General features: G+C 39.9%; 1 protein-coding gene across 2 annotated transcripts; it reads left to right on the top strand.

The window, feature by feature from the left end:
- Nucleotides 1–5,974: 5,974 nt before the first annotated feature.
- On the top strand, nt 5,975–11,063 carry LOC121855006 (gastrula zinc finger protein XlCGF57.1-like). Of its 2 annotated transcripts, none has more exons than XM_042349837.1 (2): nt 5,975–6,153; nt 7,613–11,063. In XM_042349837.1, the coding sequence occupies exon 2, from the start codon at nt 8,044–8,046 to the stop codon at nt 8,986–8,988; it is 945 nt and encodes a 314-aa protein (XP_042205771.1). In that variant the 5' UTR covers nt 5,975–6,153; nt 7,613–8,043; the 3' UTR covers nt 8,989–11,063. The 2 variants fall into 2 exon arrangements, with proteins under 2 accessions (XP_042205771.1, XP_042205770.1); XM_042349836.1 differs by having other exon boundaries at nt 5,975–6,091.
- Nucleotides 11,064–17,968: the final 6,905 nt, after the last annotated feature.

A 17,968-nucleotide genomic window follows, 5' to 3' on the forward strand; every position in this document is an offset into this window, starting at 1 on the left:
TGGATGAGTGGATGGATGGATGGATGGATGGATGGATGAGTGGATGGATGGATGGATGACGAGAAAGAAATCTCCATTAGAGTTTGTCAAGATACACATCAACTAAGATACACTGAACCCTGACGTACTCAAGAAGTTAAGTCATCGTACTCAGGGGGTTAAGTCATCGTACTCAAGGGCTTAAGTCATCGTACTCAAGGGCTTACGTCATCGTACTCAAGGGCTTACGTCATCATACTCAAGGGGTTAAGTCATCGTACTCAAGGGCTTGCCATCTTACTCAAGGGGTTAAGAGAAATTGCAAATACCATTGTTGAACAGTATACCAGATCTGAGCGAGCGGGTGGGGTCTCGGGGCCGTGGTTCAGTGTTTACATTCCCGCAACACCAGTGAGCTACCCTCCCCACCCGAGCCCTTCTTCCTTGTTTAGTTTGAGTCGAAGCAATGGGCACCCAGGCAGTCGTGTCATTGGACTACTAAAGCGTGTGGGGAGAGGAGGGGCGTAGTACTGTATGATCTACGTCCATCTCCTCAGTTGGTGCAGAAATGTCGTGAGTTTGTGTTGTGTTACCTCCGACCTTACTAACTCCTTTCTATACTGTACTGGGTGGTGCAGTACATCACCTGCCTCGCTCACCTGCCAGAGACACTCATTAACCTTCTCATTAAGGCCTCAGTGTTGGGTATCTATGTGTCATACCTGTGGTTTAAGGTAATGTTCACCACACTCACTTTAGGAACAGGTGGACTTATCACTACTATATATGTCAACTTTCCCACACACGGTCACACACACACACACACACACACGGTCACACACACACACACACACACACACACACACACACCCTTTAACTTAACTTAACTTAACAATACATTTAACTTACGGATGCTGTATAGATTGTCAATTATTACTGTTATCATCACTACCACAGCCACACACACCAGTTTGTCTACAACTCTTACTCATTTCGTATCAGTGTAAGTTAAAGAAAATATCCTTAAACATAATTATTCATTTATTATCAATACATATTTTCATTCAGAATTAATTTAAGTATTTTTAATTGGATTATTAATACATTTATCTCCTTATAATTCAAATAGTTTTTCATATATTAAGTATTTTTATTTGTAGTTTTTTCTTTAAATTGATGTTGTTTTGTTTGTTTGTGTCACTATTTACATCCTCCGCCTCTACACACACACTCGTCTGGTCGGCCCGGACAAGAAGGATGAGCCTCCTTAGTGTAGTGGATTACACTCACCTCTGGGGATTACCCTGCCAGGCGGAGCTGCACCTGGTAATGTTGACAGATAACACCTGTTGGTACACCTGTCATCTAGTTCACTGTCCTTGACCCTCACACACACACACACACACACACACACACACACACACGAGTACACTTGCCAACATTATTTAGCTTTGCTTTTGTTTTTGCTCCATTAGGTTAGGTTAGGTTAGCTTAGGTTAGGTTAGGTTAGCTTAGGTTAGGTTAGGTTAGCTTAGGTTAGGTTAGGTTAGGTTAGGTTAGGATTAGGTTAGGTTAGGATTAGGTTAGGTTAGGTTGTTTAATCATCAGGTATAATAAGCTGGGGTGGTTAATCTTCATGTGATATAACAATACCTCTATCTAACCACGACTGTGTGAATGTTTGGGTGTGGCTGAAGGTGAGATAAAGTAGAGATCCTTGAGAGATATTACCTCCCATTAACACCCTCTCAGGGAGATAAGGGAGATACCTGAGAGACAACCAGTTTGACGCTCCCTTCCTCCCCCCTCCCTTTCCTCTCACCTTCCTCTTGAGAGACAATGAATACCACCTGAGAGATAAAATTCCTCACAGAGATACTCCAAACCTCCAAACTCCTACCGGCGAGAGATAGACAGGAGAGAGATAGACAGGAGAGAGATAGACAGGAGAGATAGACAGGAGAGTGATAGACAGGAGAGATAGACAGGAGAGAGATAGACAGGAGAGAGATAGACAGGAGAGAGATAGACAGAGTGACAGAGTGACAGATAGTTCAGCATCACAACACTCCCCAGACCACCAATCCCCCTCCACCCCTCAGATCACCCCAGCCACCACCCTCTACCCCATCCCTCAGACCCAAACCCCTCCCTCCCTCCCTCCTCCCTCCCTCACCCCCCCATCACCTCGAGGAAGACAGGACTGAAAGAAACAATGTTGGTGTGGATGGCGACAGATTAAATTTGCATAAGTGATCCATCTTGAGGAAGGCGTCTTGGATGGAGTCATTTCCCCACCGCTGGGTTCCCTCGCCTCTTGAATTGTCTGTAGTAACTCTGGCGCAACTTTCACCCCCCCCCCCCACACACACACCCTCCCCACCACAACAACCTTTACTCTATGTCTGTGTGTGTGTGGGGGAGGGGGGAGGTGGGGAGGCATAACAGTTACAGTTAATATCAATACACAGTTATGTTAATCATTTTACTCGTCATTCAGTTCATCTTCCATTTTCCAGTAAGCTAACTAAACACTGGATGAATTAAACATCACTGGAGAGGATATAAACATTGCCCCGCGAACTATTACCATGGCGGGGGGGGGGAAGCCTTGAAATATTGACATTGTGAGAATACTTGCCGTCACACACACACACACTAGCCTAGAGATATAGTCAGGGTAATATGCACCAAAATAAAGTGTATCTGACTGAACCATAAAAAATCGTATCTCTACTATTTTAGATATTACAAGAATCCCCATGTTTTATTATTTATATTTTTTCATTATTAACGTCCATGACAGAGGTGTACCAAGTCCCTCTTATCATTTATATGTTCTTAAGCAGTTATTGCTGAGAAGTATAGAGGCAATGATGATCAGAGAAAACATTACTAACACAATGGTCGCTTCTCTTACCATGAATTTTAACTATTTCTCTCAGCTGACATGTTATTAGTGTCACTCAAACCTGTCAACACACTGCTGGTACCTGTCATCAACCTTGGCTCCCGTGTATACTGTAAGAAGTTGAATGACGGTGGGTTTTGTGATATAAACTAAATGACTCGATATTTTACAAAGATGAGTACCCCACATCACGGATCCTCTTCAGAAACATCTTACAGGAGTTCCAAGGTTATACACACACACACACACACACAGACAGACAGACACACACACACACACACACACACACACGGTTGGGTTAAAGAATGGAATCTGAATATAGTTTTTATGTTGTGGTGGGTGTCAGATGTCGCCTTCAGTGCCATCACCTTCTCCCACATACGCTAGTCGTCGACCCCCCACCCACCACCCCTCACCCCCCACCCCCCCCCTAACCGCCCCTCCTGGAAAAAAATGGAAAAAGAAATCTTGCCAACCTTCCTTTTACCTCACAGTGTAACTTGGTTCACTAGGTCCAATTTATTTCTTCTTGCCCTTATGAAGTCAGCGGTTTCATTTTCCCCGCTGTCAAGAATTTCTTTAGCCGGGGTTTCAACTTGGCATTGTGAGGACAGGTGAGCGCCGCGGGCAGACCCAACTAAGAGACCCACAACTTTTTCCTCTCGTCTATTGCTATCACATTCTTTTTCCTCCCGTCCTTTTCCTCTAAAAATGAAACCTGTGAATAGTCACTTTTCGTAAGATTCATGTGTGTGTGTTTGTGTGTGTGTGTGTGTGTGTGTGTGTGTGTGTGTGTGTGTGTGTGTGTGTGTGTGTGTGTGTGTGTGTGTGTGTGTGTCTGTCTCTGTCTGTCTGTGTGAAGAGTAGCGAACTTGCCCTCCAATATATATAGACATTTGGGCCCTGTAAAGCATCATACTTGAGACAGACCAAAACACCTGTGTCTATATATGAAGTGCTAACAGAGGTGACGTGGTAGTGTTAGTAGAGTACCCAGAGACTCACTGTGACATAGGTGGATCTTGTCTTTATACTCCTCTCTACCAACTTTTGAAACGCCATTGGAGTCACCTCAAAGTGGGTAACACACACACACACACACACACACACACACACACACACACACACACACTCAGAGTAAAGGTGTAAACATAACCCCCATGTATTTAATAAGTATATATTAAGTATACATTATGCAGAAACCTCATTTATACATAGAAATTAAATAAATTTTAACACTTAAATAACAACAACAACAAGACAACCTTTACAAACTATTTACTTAAAAGTTTTATTCTCTGAGAGAGGAGGAAGAAATACTCCAGATTCTCCACCAACGTAAATTACAAATGAATGACCTCAAGCAAAGCTGTGTGTGTGTGTGTGTGTGTGTGTGTGTGTGTGTGTGTGTGTGTGTGTTTGTGTGTGTATGTGTGTGTGTTATTGGGTGAATCACTGTGTTTGTAAATTGACGGCAGTGTATTTTTGAAATGTATTTATGTATGTATATGTAAACATGTTAATTATCTCATCCAAGGTATATGCTAATTAGTTAATGGGACAGTTTAATCGTTGGCATCAGTGATACAAAGCAGCTCTCACTTAACGAGTACCCAAGAGTCGATACCCGCTGTTGAGTGGAGGACTGGGAGTAGTCTTTACTGTAGTATTTCCTCCGTTGATCATACAGGGTGATATAAAAGTCCCCAAGTACCTGTTCGGAGACTTTTTTCATCACCCTCTATAAGATTATAACAACATAGAGTTAACCAACCAATCACAGTCATTCTGAGGTATAACGTCACGATGGCTGGCTCCGACCTGTGAATAACGTATTGGACGATAGTGGTAATATGGTTGAGTAAGAGGACAAGGAGGGATTAAGAGGAGGAAGAGGGAGGAGGAAGAGGGTGTAAATCGAAAGAGGGAAGAGGGGGAGGAGGATTGTAGCATTAACAGTAAGAGGGAAGAGGAGGAGGAGGAGGAGGGCATTATTAGAGAGAGGAAGAAGAAGAGAGACTGAGAAGGGAAGGAAGGAGTACGGGGAGAAAAATGGGAGGAGGAAGAAAGTGGAAAGGTGAAATTAATATGGAAGCAGAAGTATGGAAGGAGATGAGAGAGCAAAGAGGAGGAGAGAGAGAGAGAGAGGGGAAAGAAATCATTTAATACACTAGTGTGCCATAGATTAACAATGGATTCATTTTCTGTCAGGTATCATAAAAAAAGGAAGTTATTATGATGGGAAACTATTATACTCAACATCACAAATTTTACTCGAACTCTGTCTGCCTTTTAATATTTGGTAATTTTTTCATATCAATACTGTTCCTTGTTATATATGAATAAATTTTATGTATAAATAAGAATTATATGCAATTCTAATAGCAAGGGACTTGTGGGGTATGAGATTGTTTGGTTCACACTCAGGATGGGATGGAGAAAGGAAACTCACAATGTGCTCTCTGTATACATGTTGTATTGAATGTACAATGCAGCTTGGTGCTGGGAAGACAGCATGGTTACAAGCGTGATGTAGAGAGAGCTGGTTGGTGAGGACGCTCAGAGAAGGACAGCTTGTGGGTCGCCATGCTCGCCGGCGGGAGCGAGGGCCGCCAGGCAGGCGGAGGAGGAGGTGTTGCTGGCTGCGGCTGTAGGTAGAGAGACAGATCACCACGAGGTCAGGTCTTAAATAGCGGGGGTAGGCGTGGCTTAGCAGTTGACCCCCGCTCCGTGGTGTCTGGCGGCGCTGGTTGACCTAGACCACGAGGCATACACTGGGGAATTGGTGGGGTCGGCTAGGCAGCGACAAACAGCGTTTGTAGGGGAGAATTCCACTACAGACTGACAGGGGAACGTGCTAAACTGATCTAGATACGTTGTTAACCAACTAACTCACTTAAAATAGAACCACTTATATAATATGACAAATATATAGACATACAGCAGTAAAACCTTTGTAAAAAAATAGATATCATAATTAATTTGCAAAAGGAATGTTTATTTTTTAGATAATCCGGATCTGCCTCTTATCCCGGATACGCTCACGAACGCCACTCCACGAACGCCTCCCTGAGTTTGTTTTGATCTTGGGGGAAAACAAATGGCGTCATGGGAGGAATATAAACAACTCACATATTCCTTTTATTTATCAACAACAACCCATGATATAAAACAGAGAGCCTTAACGATGTTGGTTAAAAGGTAATTGATAGTTGTTGGTGTCCTCAGTGGCGTAGAGAGCTGGTGATCACATGGTATTTGACGTAAGTAATTGATAGTTAGGTGTAATGGTCATTAGAATAGTCTTATAAGTTCATGTAATTGATTTTATAACTAAGATATTGTAGGTATTAAAGTTATGGTAATTTTCTAAAGTAAGGTGATTGAGGTAACTACTAGATCGAGATAGTTAATGGTGGTTTATCCTTACGTCGTTTACACCAGTGATTTTTGTTTAATTTTTTCCCTTTATTTTTATTCAGAAAATGTCACTTGTTCCTGGGAGATTACTAGACCAATTACTATTAGTTAATGATAATTGAGTTATGAGCTGATGATATACGAGTGATTCCCATAAGCTAACCTAACCTAACAATATACTTAAGGTAATATTTAACAACAAGAGTCTTAAGTTATCAAGCTACAGAACGAAAAAAAAAAATATACAGAAAAAAAAAAACTTATTTCATATATTAAGACTAAAATAAATCTGGTGGAGGAATAACAATTTTAATGAAGACGCTGCCACCCGCCCATTTGACGATGTATAAATAATAATACTAACTGTAATATACTTCCATCTTAGTATAGGTATAGCAAAGTATCTCTAAGTGGGGTCAGTCTAAGCGAGGTATTACTGTAATCTGAGTTACCACGGTGGGTTCTCATTGGAAGTATTATGTTATGCCAGTCCTTCTTTTATTTATTTTTTAACAGTTACACAGAATAGATTTATTTCCTCCCTACAGACAGTGCAGGGGTTCTGTCTATAGAGGGATGCCCTTATGCTCATAATCTAAATTTGTTCATCCTTCTTAGACATTTCATCTATTTCCTGTGGTGTTGACAGAGGGAGATGATACAAGGCAAGGGGCTTCTCTTGAGGGATGTCAGGGAGTTGGATGCTGTTATTACATATTTAATACAATTTTTATATTTTTTACCAAGTTTAAAATCTATCTTACACACAGAAATTGGCTCTAGAGAGAATATAAATACTTAAAAAAAATTTAGTTTGTTTGATACATTATTAAGGAGAATACTACTTACTTACTATTTGTTAACAAAGTAGAGGGGTCCCCGGGTCACGAATGGGTTCCGTTCCTGAGAATGTTCTTAAGTCAGATTTGTACAAAAATCGGAACACTTGCTGTGTGCATACCGTACTTACAGAACAATGTTTAAAATCCCACTATATCATAGTCTAAATCCTTATATTCATCTAAAATCATTTAATTTAAGATAAAAGAAGAAATAGAATGACAAAATACAGTAATCTCGAGAAATTACTCTCACTATATACAGTAATATAAATGTGGATCAGTACAGTACAGGGTATTAGCAATACTGTAAAATCAACATAATGAGGACCCAGTACAGTACCATACAACAGTGAGTCAGAAATTTTACCAGCTTCTGCTAGTGTTGTCTTTATTTTGTAATAAATAATAAAAAAGAAAACCTTTACAACTATTTCATTAACAATGGTGTTTCTTTTCACAGATATAAAATGAGATACAGTACCATCAACATACATAGTGATATAGAAGAAGATGGCCACAACATTGGGTAGAAGTATACAGTACAGTACAGTACTGTTTTGCATATGAAAATTTTTAAGGAAACCCTGTGAATATTTATAAACATACAAGTTCAGTGAATGAAGACTTTCTCCTGAATTTAAAGTCAATTTATTTAAGTTAACCAGTTATTATTTATTGCCACATGCAACAGTAACATTAAGTACAGTTACAATACCCTCCATCAGCACCATGTGTAGTGTCTACCTCGTGTTCATCATTGATATTAAATAATCTTGTCTCTCCATTTCACTTCTAATAGATTAGTGTGAATAGTAAATAATTTCCTGTGTCTCTTAAGAACAGTTGGAGAGGATCATCTTGTTCCACATCACATACGCCTCTGCACACAGAATGGAAGGTGACTCTGAGGAGCAGTCTCTTCATTGTTCAGTCTGTCCTAAAAAGTTTTCTGAAAAATCTGATCTAGAAAAACATATTAAAATTCATACAGGAGAAAAACAGTCACAGTGTTTAGAATGTGTTAAAGGCTTCGAACACCATTATCAACTTGTAGCACATATGAAGGTCCATACAGGAGAGAAACCGTATCATTGTTCGGAATGTCCTAAAAAATTTACACAAAATTCCTCGCTAGTATTACACATGAGATCTCATGCACCAAAGAAATTATTTCAGTGCTCAGAATGTCTTAAAAACTTTACACGAAAAACATCTTTAACATTACACATGAGAATTCATACAGGAGAAACACCATTTCAGTGTTCAGTGTGCCAAAGAGACTTTAAACAAAAACATTATCTCGTAGAACATATGAAAGTTCACACCGGGGAGAAACCATTTCAGTGTCCGGTTTGTCTTAAAAACTTTTCACAAAGATCTTATCTAATAACACATAAGAGGGTTCATACGGGGGAGAAACCATATCAATGTTTGGTGTGTCATAAAAACTTTTCACTGAAATCTTCTCTAGTAAAACACACAAGACTTCATACAGGAGAGAAACCATTTCAGTGCCCAGAGTGTCTGAAAACCTTTACACAGAAATCTTGTTTGGATGACCACATGAGGGGTCATACGGGAGAGAAGCCGTTTCACTGTACGGTTTGTTTTAAAGACTTTTCACGAAAATCTAATCTAACAGAACACATGAGAGTTCACACGGGGGAGAAACCATTTCAGTGTTCCGAGTGTCATAAATCGTTTCGATATAAATCTCATCTGGTAGAACATAAGAGAGTCCATACAGGAGAGAAACCATTTCAATGTTCAGTGTGTCTTAAAAACTTTTCACGAAAATTTATTCTAGTCAAACATATGGAAGGGCATACAGGTTAGAAGCCATTTTTATATATAGAGCACTTTTTCATACAAATCTTAACCATTAACACATAAAGGCTCCTATAGCTGAGAAACTGCCAGTGTACAGTTGGTATAAAAACCTTTCATGAAACAAAGTCTAGTAGAACTCATGAGGGTTTATACAGAGGGTAATCATGACAGTGTTTGGAGTGTCTTAAGGATTATTTTACAATCTGGTTTTGTAAAACATGAAAGTTCGTACTAATCCTGTCAGTTTTCAGTGTCTTAAAATCTGGGAAGCTATGATTTCTCTTTCTAAACAAAAGGTTGTAATGAGTGCCATGTATGTGTGTGTATTTTTTTCTGAAGTCTTAAATCTCATTCTACCTGTTAAATAACCTTGTTTGTTTAGCAGACAAATTCAGTGGCATCATATCAGGTGAAGCAGCTGGTGGGCCAGTCACACAGTACAACTAATGGCTTATGATATACGGTACTGTACTGTATTCAGTTCCGAAAATTATTTAGATTGTGAAGCTTTCAGTGATGTTTGGTGGTGGTTTTGACAGCAAAAGTAGAGAAATACTACACCAGTCATGGGCAGAACTAGTATACTGTATAATTCCCTTTCTGTATTGGTTTAAGGAACATTATTTATCATCTCAAAGAACAAGCTGTGGTAAAGCTGAAAAAAAAAATAAATGGAATTGCCGTGACTGTCCAAATATTTCTAAAAAATTTTTTTTAATTAACGTATGATTACTGTACACAGAAAGATAAAGGTCACCCACAAGAGAAAAGAAGATAGGAGACAGTAGTTTATGTTTTAAAATATTTTGTCATTAGTTTTGAGCTGATGTAGTATAATAAGGGATTCAGATAAGTGTTTTGTATGTGTGAGTCTGTTGTTGGGTGAAAAAATATGTTTTCATATCTTTTGTAAATGTGTACAATGTATTGATGAGGTGATGTGACTGTCTAGTAGCTGTGGGTATGCATGAAGTTTGTTACCTACAGGACAGAAGCTCTTAGAAATACTGGATAAATTGAAATATCCAAACTGTGGACTGGATTTATCAGATGAGGAAACACTGAAGGACTTTTATCAAATATAATAATAATACATTTTACACGTTGACAGCTTATGCAGATGTAATGGTGGAAATTATGATCAGATAAATCATGAAAACAATAGAAAACTCACTATTCTCTTGAGAGGTTGATTTAAGAATAAAATAGGCTGTCCTTAATGGAGCACCTATGCCATGGATATTTATCACTTGGTTCCATAAGATCCAAAATTAGAACTGGATGGTTACAAACAGTACTAATTAATTTGACCATTTTGAAGTGGCTAGGTACAGTTCACATGTTAGAATACCTGGTAAGTTGGTATTTTGCCATTACAACACAGCTCCACCCCACTCCCAAGTGTACAGTGCATTTATTGATACCTTCTCATCCAGCCCTGCAAGGTCTCTGTTCTCATGGTGGCATATTGGCTTGAAATGAACTTTGTTTAGCCTCGGTCATTGAGTGATGCGGTGGCTCTCGTGTTGTTAATGCCATCTAAGAGTTATGAAGAATTACTGTTTTACTATCTTGTTGAATTAGCATTTATTATATGTAATAGTTTGTGTGATATAAACATGATTGGTGTATATTTGTATATCAAGGAGGTTTTATGAGTTCTGACGTATGACAAACTGTATTTTTCAGAGACATAGTATTTGAGTAGACAACAATAGAGTCAGGTTAATTTTAGCTAAGGAAAATAAACATCAGAATACTGTACGGGTTTTGTGATGTTTTATTTAGAATATAATACAAAGATATGTGTAATTTATTTAGATAATGCAAGTGTCTAATAAATCACAGTACAGTAGCTAGTAATAAGATATACATTTTATATAGCGTGTATTGAGAGGTCCTTTTTGAATAAGGACTTTTTAACTTTCCAGGTTTTTCATGGCATTAATAGTGAATACTGTATGTTAGATAATGAACACCATTATTGTTTACTACATATTGACTTGTATCACCATTCATAATATGTGGGTCTGTATTGTAATGTGAGTATTTGTATCAAGAAATAGATTTTATGAAGAAAGTTTCTCCCTATAATTCTTTTCCTCTATATTCTGGATAGATTGAGTGTATAAGGTTAATTAAACCTCTCATCAACATACAGAGAGTGTAACAGTTAGAGGTCTTTATTAATGAGATGTTATATATGTCCTTCCTCCACCTACCTGCCTAACAAGGTGTATCTTTTATATATTTCCAAATTCCTACAGAAGCCCATCGGAAAATTAATTTTTTTTTTGTTTTCATCTTGAGCCTCTCAGCACCTAAAATGTGAGGATGTAACTGTACTGGACTATATTCCATTGTACAAGTTATGTATACATAAAGTAATTTTGAGATTTAAGACCCAGTTGATAGTATCTACAGTAGTTTTGTCACAGTATCACACAAGAACTGGGTTGGGTTGCTAGCCAATGTCTCACTTAATTTAAACTTTCACAATTGACTCAGACTTTCTTACCAGTAAATCATAAAGGTATCTGCAATAAATAAGATCATTGTTATTAAGTTATAACACACATGTACAGTCAAGACACAAGATCTAAAAAAATATATATATTTTTTAACTCTTTCCCTTAATGAAAAACTGCCATTTAATGCTAATTATTTAATTTGTCTTTGAAATGACGACAGTACAGTGAAACCTCCATCTAACGGACTTCTCTCTCCACCTACAGTGATATAATTGGAACAGAGCCCCTCTGGGGATGAGAGATTTCTGGGTAACTAGACGGCTCTTTCAAACCCACATTCCCGTAATTTTTCCGGGTGTTGTGAAAACTTTCAGAATTTTCCCGAAATTATGCATTATTTCATCCTCGGGTTTTCCTTCCAAACCCAGAAAAAGGGAGTGTGTTTCCAGAATTTTCTCAGGGTTTCCAGGATTATGCATTATTTCGTTCTCGGGGTTGTTCGTAGAGTTGGAAAAAAAATTGGGAGAGTTTCTGGAGGTTTTCTCGGAAAATGCACCTTCGTCGCCCATTAATGATATTGTTGTCATTTCTGTGGCACTCTGTCTTTCACACAACAAATATATCATTCTCGTATCTGTCTGTCTACATTAAAGATGTATTTTGTCGTTCCTGGAGCTCTCTTTCATAACAAGTAGTCATCGTCGCGGTCGTTCCTGTGGACCTGGGTGTTTGTTGTATCATCGAGGAACACAGCCAGCTCGGGTGTCAACGGCAGCTCTATGAACTCGAAGATACGACGAATTCAGTGGCCAAGTCCTCGAACCTTACCACCAGGAACCTGTGAGGGAGCTTCTTGCTGGAGGAGGAGAGGAAGAGGGTGTAGAACTGGAGGAGGAATGACAGAGTGTATGGAGGGGTAGGTGAAGGAAAAGCTGTTGAGGTGGACAGATTGAAGAGGGAAAATATAGAAGAAATTATTAAAATACGAGAATAGAAACTCAGTCTGTTTCCTAACTATCCAACTACAGTAATATGTCTATCCTTATTATATACAGTACAGTATATATAATTAGTAATCTAATACAGTTTAGTATGTGACTATCTTTCTAATAGTTTTAATAAGCCTTCTGGTATATAATTGTCCTTCTAATGTAATATGACTTTATAAGCCTCATGATTGGCTGATTACCTGTACTCCTGGGCCTTATATGCTTCATGATTGGCTGATTACCTGTACTCCTGGGCCTTATATGCTTCATGATTGGCTTGATTACCTGTACTCCTAAGCCTTATAAGCTGCATGGTTGGCTGATTACCTATACTCCTAGGCCTAATAAGCTTTATGATTGGCTAATTACATGTACTCTTGGACTTAGTAGGCGCCTGATTTGCTAAGTGGCAGACCATGACAAGAGTGGCACCTAACCAAGGTCAAGCTCTGAGTCCTGTGGGAGATGAGAGATGGCAGGAAATGACGCTGAAATAATGAATTATGGAAAAAATGATTCGAGATGACGAGAGATGGCAGAAATAGATGGAAATAACGGCAGAGATGACTATAAAATTCAAGGTCGTAGATGTTGGTGGTAGAATTAGATAGGAAGACAGCCTCATAAGAGGTTGTCTTCCTAACAACTTGCTGTAGGCTGGTTTGATCAGGTGACCTCCACCAGTACATGACAACTTGAAGATGTAGCAGCCTGGGTGTTCCTTAACTGTTACACTCAGCACTCCTATCGTACTTCTGGTTGTAGACAGTGGTGCCTGGAGGTCGACAACAGTACCTGGTTGAGGGCCGCTAGCCTTAACACTGACAGTTTTGTCCAGGTTCAGAGGGTGGAGTGGTCACTATCCCGGGGCCCAGACATATGCCCTTCCCGTTCTTGCAGAGAGGCACCAGACGGGTGTTCTTCTGCAGCAGGAACCTGTACCTGCAGGAGAGAACGAGGATCAGTCTTGATAAGGCTAAGATAGTTCAGATTAACCTTTCAGGTCTAGTTGCATCACATAGCCTACTGTAGGAATGCCAGGTTGAAATTTTGTTTTATACCTATATTGTCTATATATACTTGCGGGATAAATGTATGAAGGTTTAATTAAATGTCTATCTCTCTAGCAAACTAACTACATTTGATCACTCATAGTTGAACACCTTATATCGTAAATTAATATGAAGTGCGTATTCCTCATAAACTCTCTAGCATTCGCATAATGTAAGAAAGCAGTTATCTTCTAAAGTGCATTATCGTATTCCAGTATAATAAAAAAAAATTGTATCCAATATAATCGTCATACAAGTGAATTTATTTTGGCACAATTCAGCTATTAAAAAGTAAATAAGTAAATAAAAATACATTTATTAGTACCCCGTATATTTAAGTTTTCTTTAGTGTACAGAAAAGGTTTTTATGGGAAACTAAATTAAATTAGATTTCTTACAACTAGAATGTATTTATTTTAATTTTTTTGAGAAATTACAAATTTCTTACTTTTGTTTTTCAGATATTTTCGTGGTGAAGACGTGAACCAGCCACCTCAATGTGTTGGAACTCAGTGATGTTTACAAACGAACTTCTGAGGTAAGGTTGAGTTTGATCTTTGTACTCCATTTCTCCTTCCTCTCTCTACCTTTCCCCCCTTCCCTCCCACAGCAGAAAAAGTTAACCTACCTATCGACTGAATATGATCTTTATACACTTCCAGTATCCTCTTTCCTTCCTCCCTCACTTTCCCCTTTTCTCTTCTTTTCATATTTCTCCTTCTCTTTCACCCTTCTTCACTTACCTGTCGGAGGTGATGTACTGCAGGTAGGGTTGGGTCCGTTCCTCGTAGCGACAAGTCAGTAGCGTCTTCAGGAGTCCAGTGACTAAATGCTCCACCTTCTTCGGGATAGCTTCGTGTCCTCTGAGAGATCGATATTGGTGAATCATCAGCGTTAGAATCATAAATAGTCATCTTCATCATCATCCTCATCATCAGTCATCAGGTCGTATGTACGTGAGGTGGTGGCCAGGTGTTGAGGTGGTCACCTAGGAAAGTTGATCCCGACATTCAGGTGAAGGCTTAACGACCCGACTCACCTGAAGAGGCTCCAATACCGACCCTATCTTGAGATGTGTGGGAGGATTAGAACATAAGAATGGAGGAAACTGCAGCGGGCCTATTGGCCCATACTGGGCAGTCCCGTTTACACCCAACCCCTATTGCTCATACAAGCATCCAATCTATGTTTGAAGCTATTCAACGTATTCGAGTTAATGATGATATTTAGTAACTTGTTCCATTCAGCCACTACTCTGTTTCCAAACCAGTGTTTACCTATTTCGCGCCTAAATCTAAATTTGTCTACGAGTTACGAGTTCGCTCCTGGTTGGATAGTTTGAGTGCCTTTGTAATGTCCCCTTTGTTTAGCCCTGACTTCCATTTATACACCTCTATCAGGTCGCCCCTCGCTCTACGTCTCTCGAGGGAGTGCAAATTAAGATGCTTTAACCTATCTCTATACTCAAGGTTCCTAATGCCCGGGATTAATTGTCTTTACTTTTACTTTTATCCTCTTTTCGCCACTGATCGGCTTGTTAGCCGCTTGGGCGATCGGTCAGACTCTTTTCCTTATATTCTTCACCAAAGGTCGGCTTCATAGCTGCCCAAGGATTGGCTGGGCTGCCCTTCTTGGTTGCCGCACTGTTGGCAAATACTGGGGCATGCACCGGCTCCTGAATGTACCTGAAACCTGCCCAGTGTTTAGCCCAAGTCTTCTTGAAAGTACCACACCTGGTGCCGTCACAACACTTTCTGGTAGATTGTTCCAAGAGTTTACAACCTCACCTGAAAAAGTTTGCCCTCACGGTTTTCCGGACTTGCGGCTTCTTCAATCTTGAGCTGTGACCCCTTGTGGGGCGAGCGTCCGCCAGCTCCAAGTAAGGACACTCAACTGAGTAGTGCCCCCTGAGATGCTTATAAACCTCAACTAGGTCCCCCTTGCCCGTCTGTAGTATAAGCTAGGCAAGTTCAGGCGCTCCAATCTCGCAGGGTAGCTGAGATGCCGAAGTGCAGGCACCAGCTTGGTGGCCCTCCTTTGAACATTTTCAACCAACTGACAGTCCCCAGCATATCTCGGGGACCAGATGGGGTGACAGTACTCCAGATGGGGAAGCACTTCACTCCTGAAGATCGTCACGAGGGACGGACCGTCTAGATATCTGAACGACCTTCTTATAAGACCCAATAATTTATTTGCCTGATTTACCTTCTTCTCACAATGGCCTGAGAACTTTAGCCAGCTGTCAACATAACACCTAGGTCCTTCTCACACACAGCCTCAACTAGCACATTTTCTTCATCTCCTCTGGAATTCTTCCAAGGATTCTATATCCATTCTGTAATACGGTGACCAGAACTGAACTGTGTAATCCAGGTGTGGTCTCACAAGAGCAAGATACAGTTTTAGGATGACCTCGCTAGTCTTGTAACTAACACTCCTTTGTATGAACCCAAGTACTTTATTAGCCTTGTTACGAGCAAAAACACATTGTTTACTTGGCTTAAGGTTCCAACTTATCATTACTCCTAAATCTCTCTCGCAGTCGGATTTCTCTATGGCATCGTTGTTCATCTGGTATCTGGTTTCCCTGTTTACATCTCCTATTCTGAGTACTTTACATTTGTCCACGTTGAATTTCATCTGCCATTTTTCAGACCATTCGAAAAATTTGTTTAGATCTTCCTGTAGTTTTGCGGAGTCCTCGTCAGATTTAATAACACGTCCTATTTTAGTGTCATCAGCAAATTTACTTATGTTGCTGTCTATGCCTATATCTATGTCGTTTATGTATATAATAAATAATAATGGTCCAAGTACTGAGCCTTGGGGAACTCCACTAGTGACGTTGCTCCAATGGGACTTAGTGCCGTTAATGCTCACTCGCTGTTTCCTGTCCTGTAACCACGCCCTAATCCATTTAAGGATATTACCTTTGATGCCATGTGCTTCTACCTTTCCAATTTGTCTTTCGTGGGGGACTCTGTCGAAGGCTTTGCTAAAGTCGAGATATACCACATCATAATTGTGCCCCTCGCCCACCGATTCGAAAACTGATGAAAAGAATGTTAATAGATTAGTTAGACATGAGCGTCCGCTTGTGAAGCCATGTTGGGAATCATTGATCAACTTGTGCTTCTCCAGGTGGTTTCGAATAGAGTTTGAAATGATTGATTCTAGTAATTTGCCTACTATTGATGTTAGGCTGATTGGGCGGTAGTTAGAGGATTGTGATCTATCCCCCTTCTTGAAAATCGGTATTACATTCGCTATCCTCCAGGATTCTGGTACTACACCTGTTTTTAAGGACATGTTAAACAACTTTTCTAAGGGCATACTAAGCTCCTCCTTACATTCCTTTAATACTCTGGCAAATATCTCATCGGGACCAGGTGACTTATTAGGCTTTAGTTTGTCTATTTGCTTACTAACATCGCTACTAGTCACTACTATCTCACTTAATTTGCTTTCTTCACTATCCCTGAATAGAGTCGGTGCCTCGGGAGGGGGAATAGAATAGAGGGTGAGAGAAAAGTAAAGGAGACGAAGTGAGAGTTGGATAAAGGTAGAAAAGATAGCCAGCACACACACACACACACACCTGACTAATCAAGCTACTATGATAAACACACCTGACATATATACCTGTATTTCCTGCCACCATGTTTCCCTCTTGTCCCTCACCTGGATATCGAACACCTGGCTTTGTGACTTCCCCTATAACGTCACTGTAACTTCCTCTGAAGACTCTCATTTAATTATGGAATTACCAGATATTTAAAAAAAAACGTCTGGTTTAGTTCACTTCTCTGAGATGGGTGGACGGATACAAGCAGTTATATGTACAGATATATATTTATACTTGTAGCTACAGAGAGGCTGGCCACTTGATCTGGGACTGAGGACTGTGAGCTTGAGAACAGTGTTAGAGATACTATTTAGATCTGCTAGGACTGAAGGGGTCTCTCAGGCTACTGTTCAGTGATAGATCAGTAATGTGTGGTGTCCAGCTAAAGACTGACTAGCTATACCAGGGCGGACCTACCACGGCTAACTGACAATGACGTCACGAGGGATGATGCATGGGTCCAAGCAACTAGAAGCGTTACTGAAACAGCTGTCTGGAAATGATCTCGTTAGAGCCGTGAATCATCCTTAATTGACGTTGCAAATATCTAACTAATCTGACTAATAATTTATATTAAATGCTTGGAAGTCTATTAGTGATAATCAAAGTACCTAGTTATCAAGTAAGAGCCACTAATTGAATAAGTAATGAGCTTCAAAGGGGATATCGTCATATTGAGACATCTCTGGTGGACACACTGTCGCCAGACCGTGTACGTGACTAAAGCAGCTGCGTCTGGCCAGGTCAATGTAAAATGCATGATGAAAACTTATTCATCCATCGTGTATAATACTCTGGTTGCTGTACTGGTTACAGACTAAACAAGGCTAAACTGCTTACAGCTTC

This window comes from Homarus americanus, unplaced genomic scaffold (assembly GCF_018991925.1).
Source record: "Homarus americanus isolate GMGI-L3 unplaced genomic scaffold, GMGI_Hamer_2.0 scaffold16022, whole genome shotgun sequence".
Classification (NCBI taxonomy): domain Eukaryota; kingdom Metazoa; phylum Arthropoda; class Malacostraca; order Decapoda; family Nephropidae; genus Homarus; species Homarus americanus.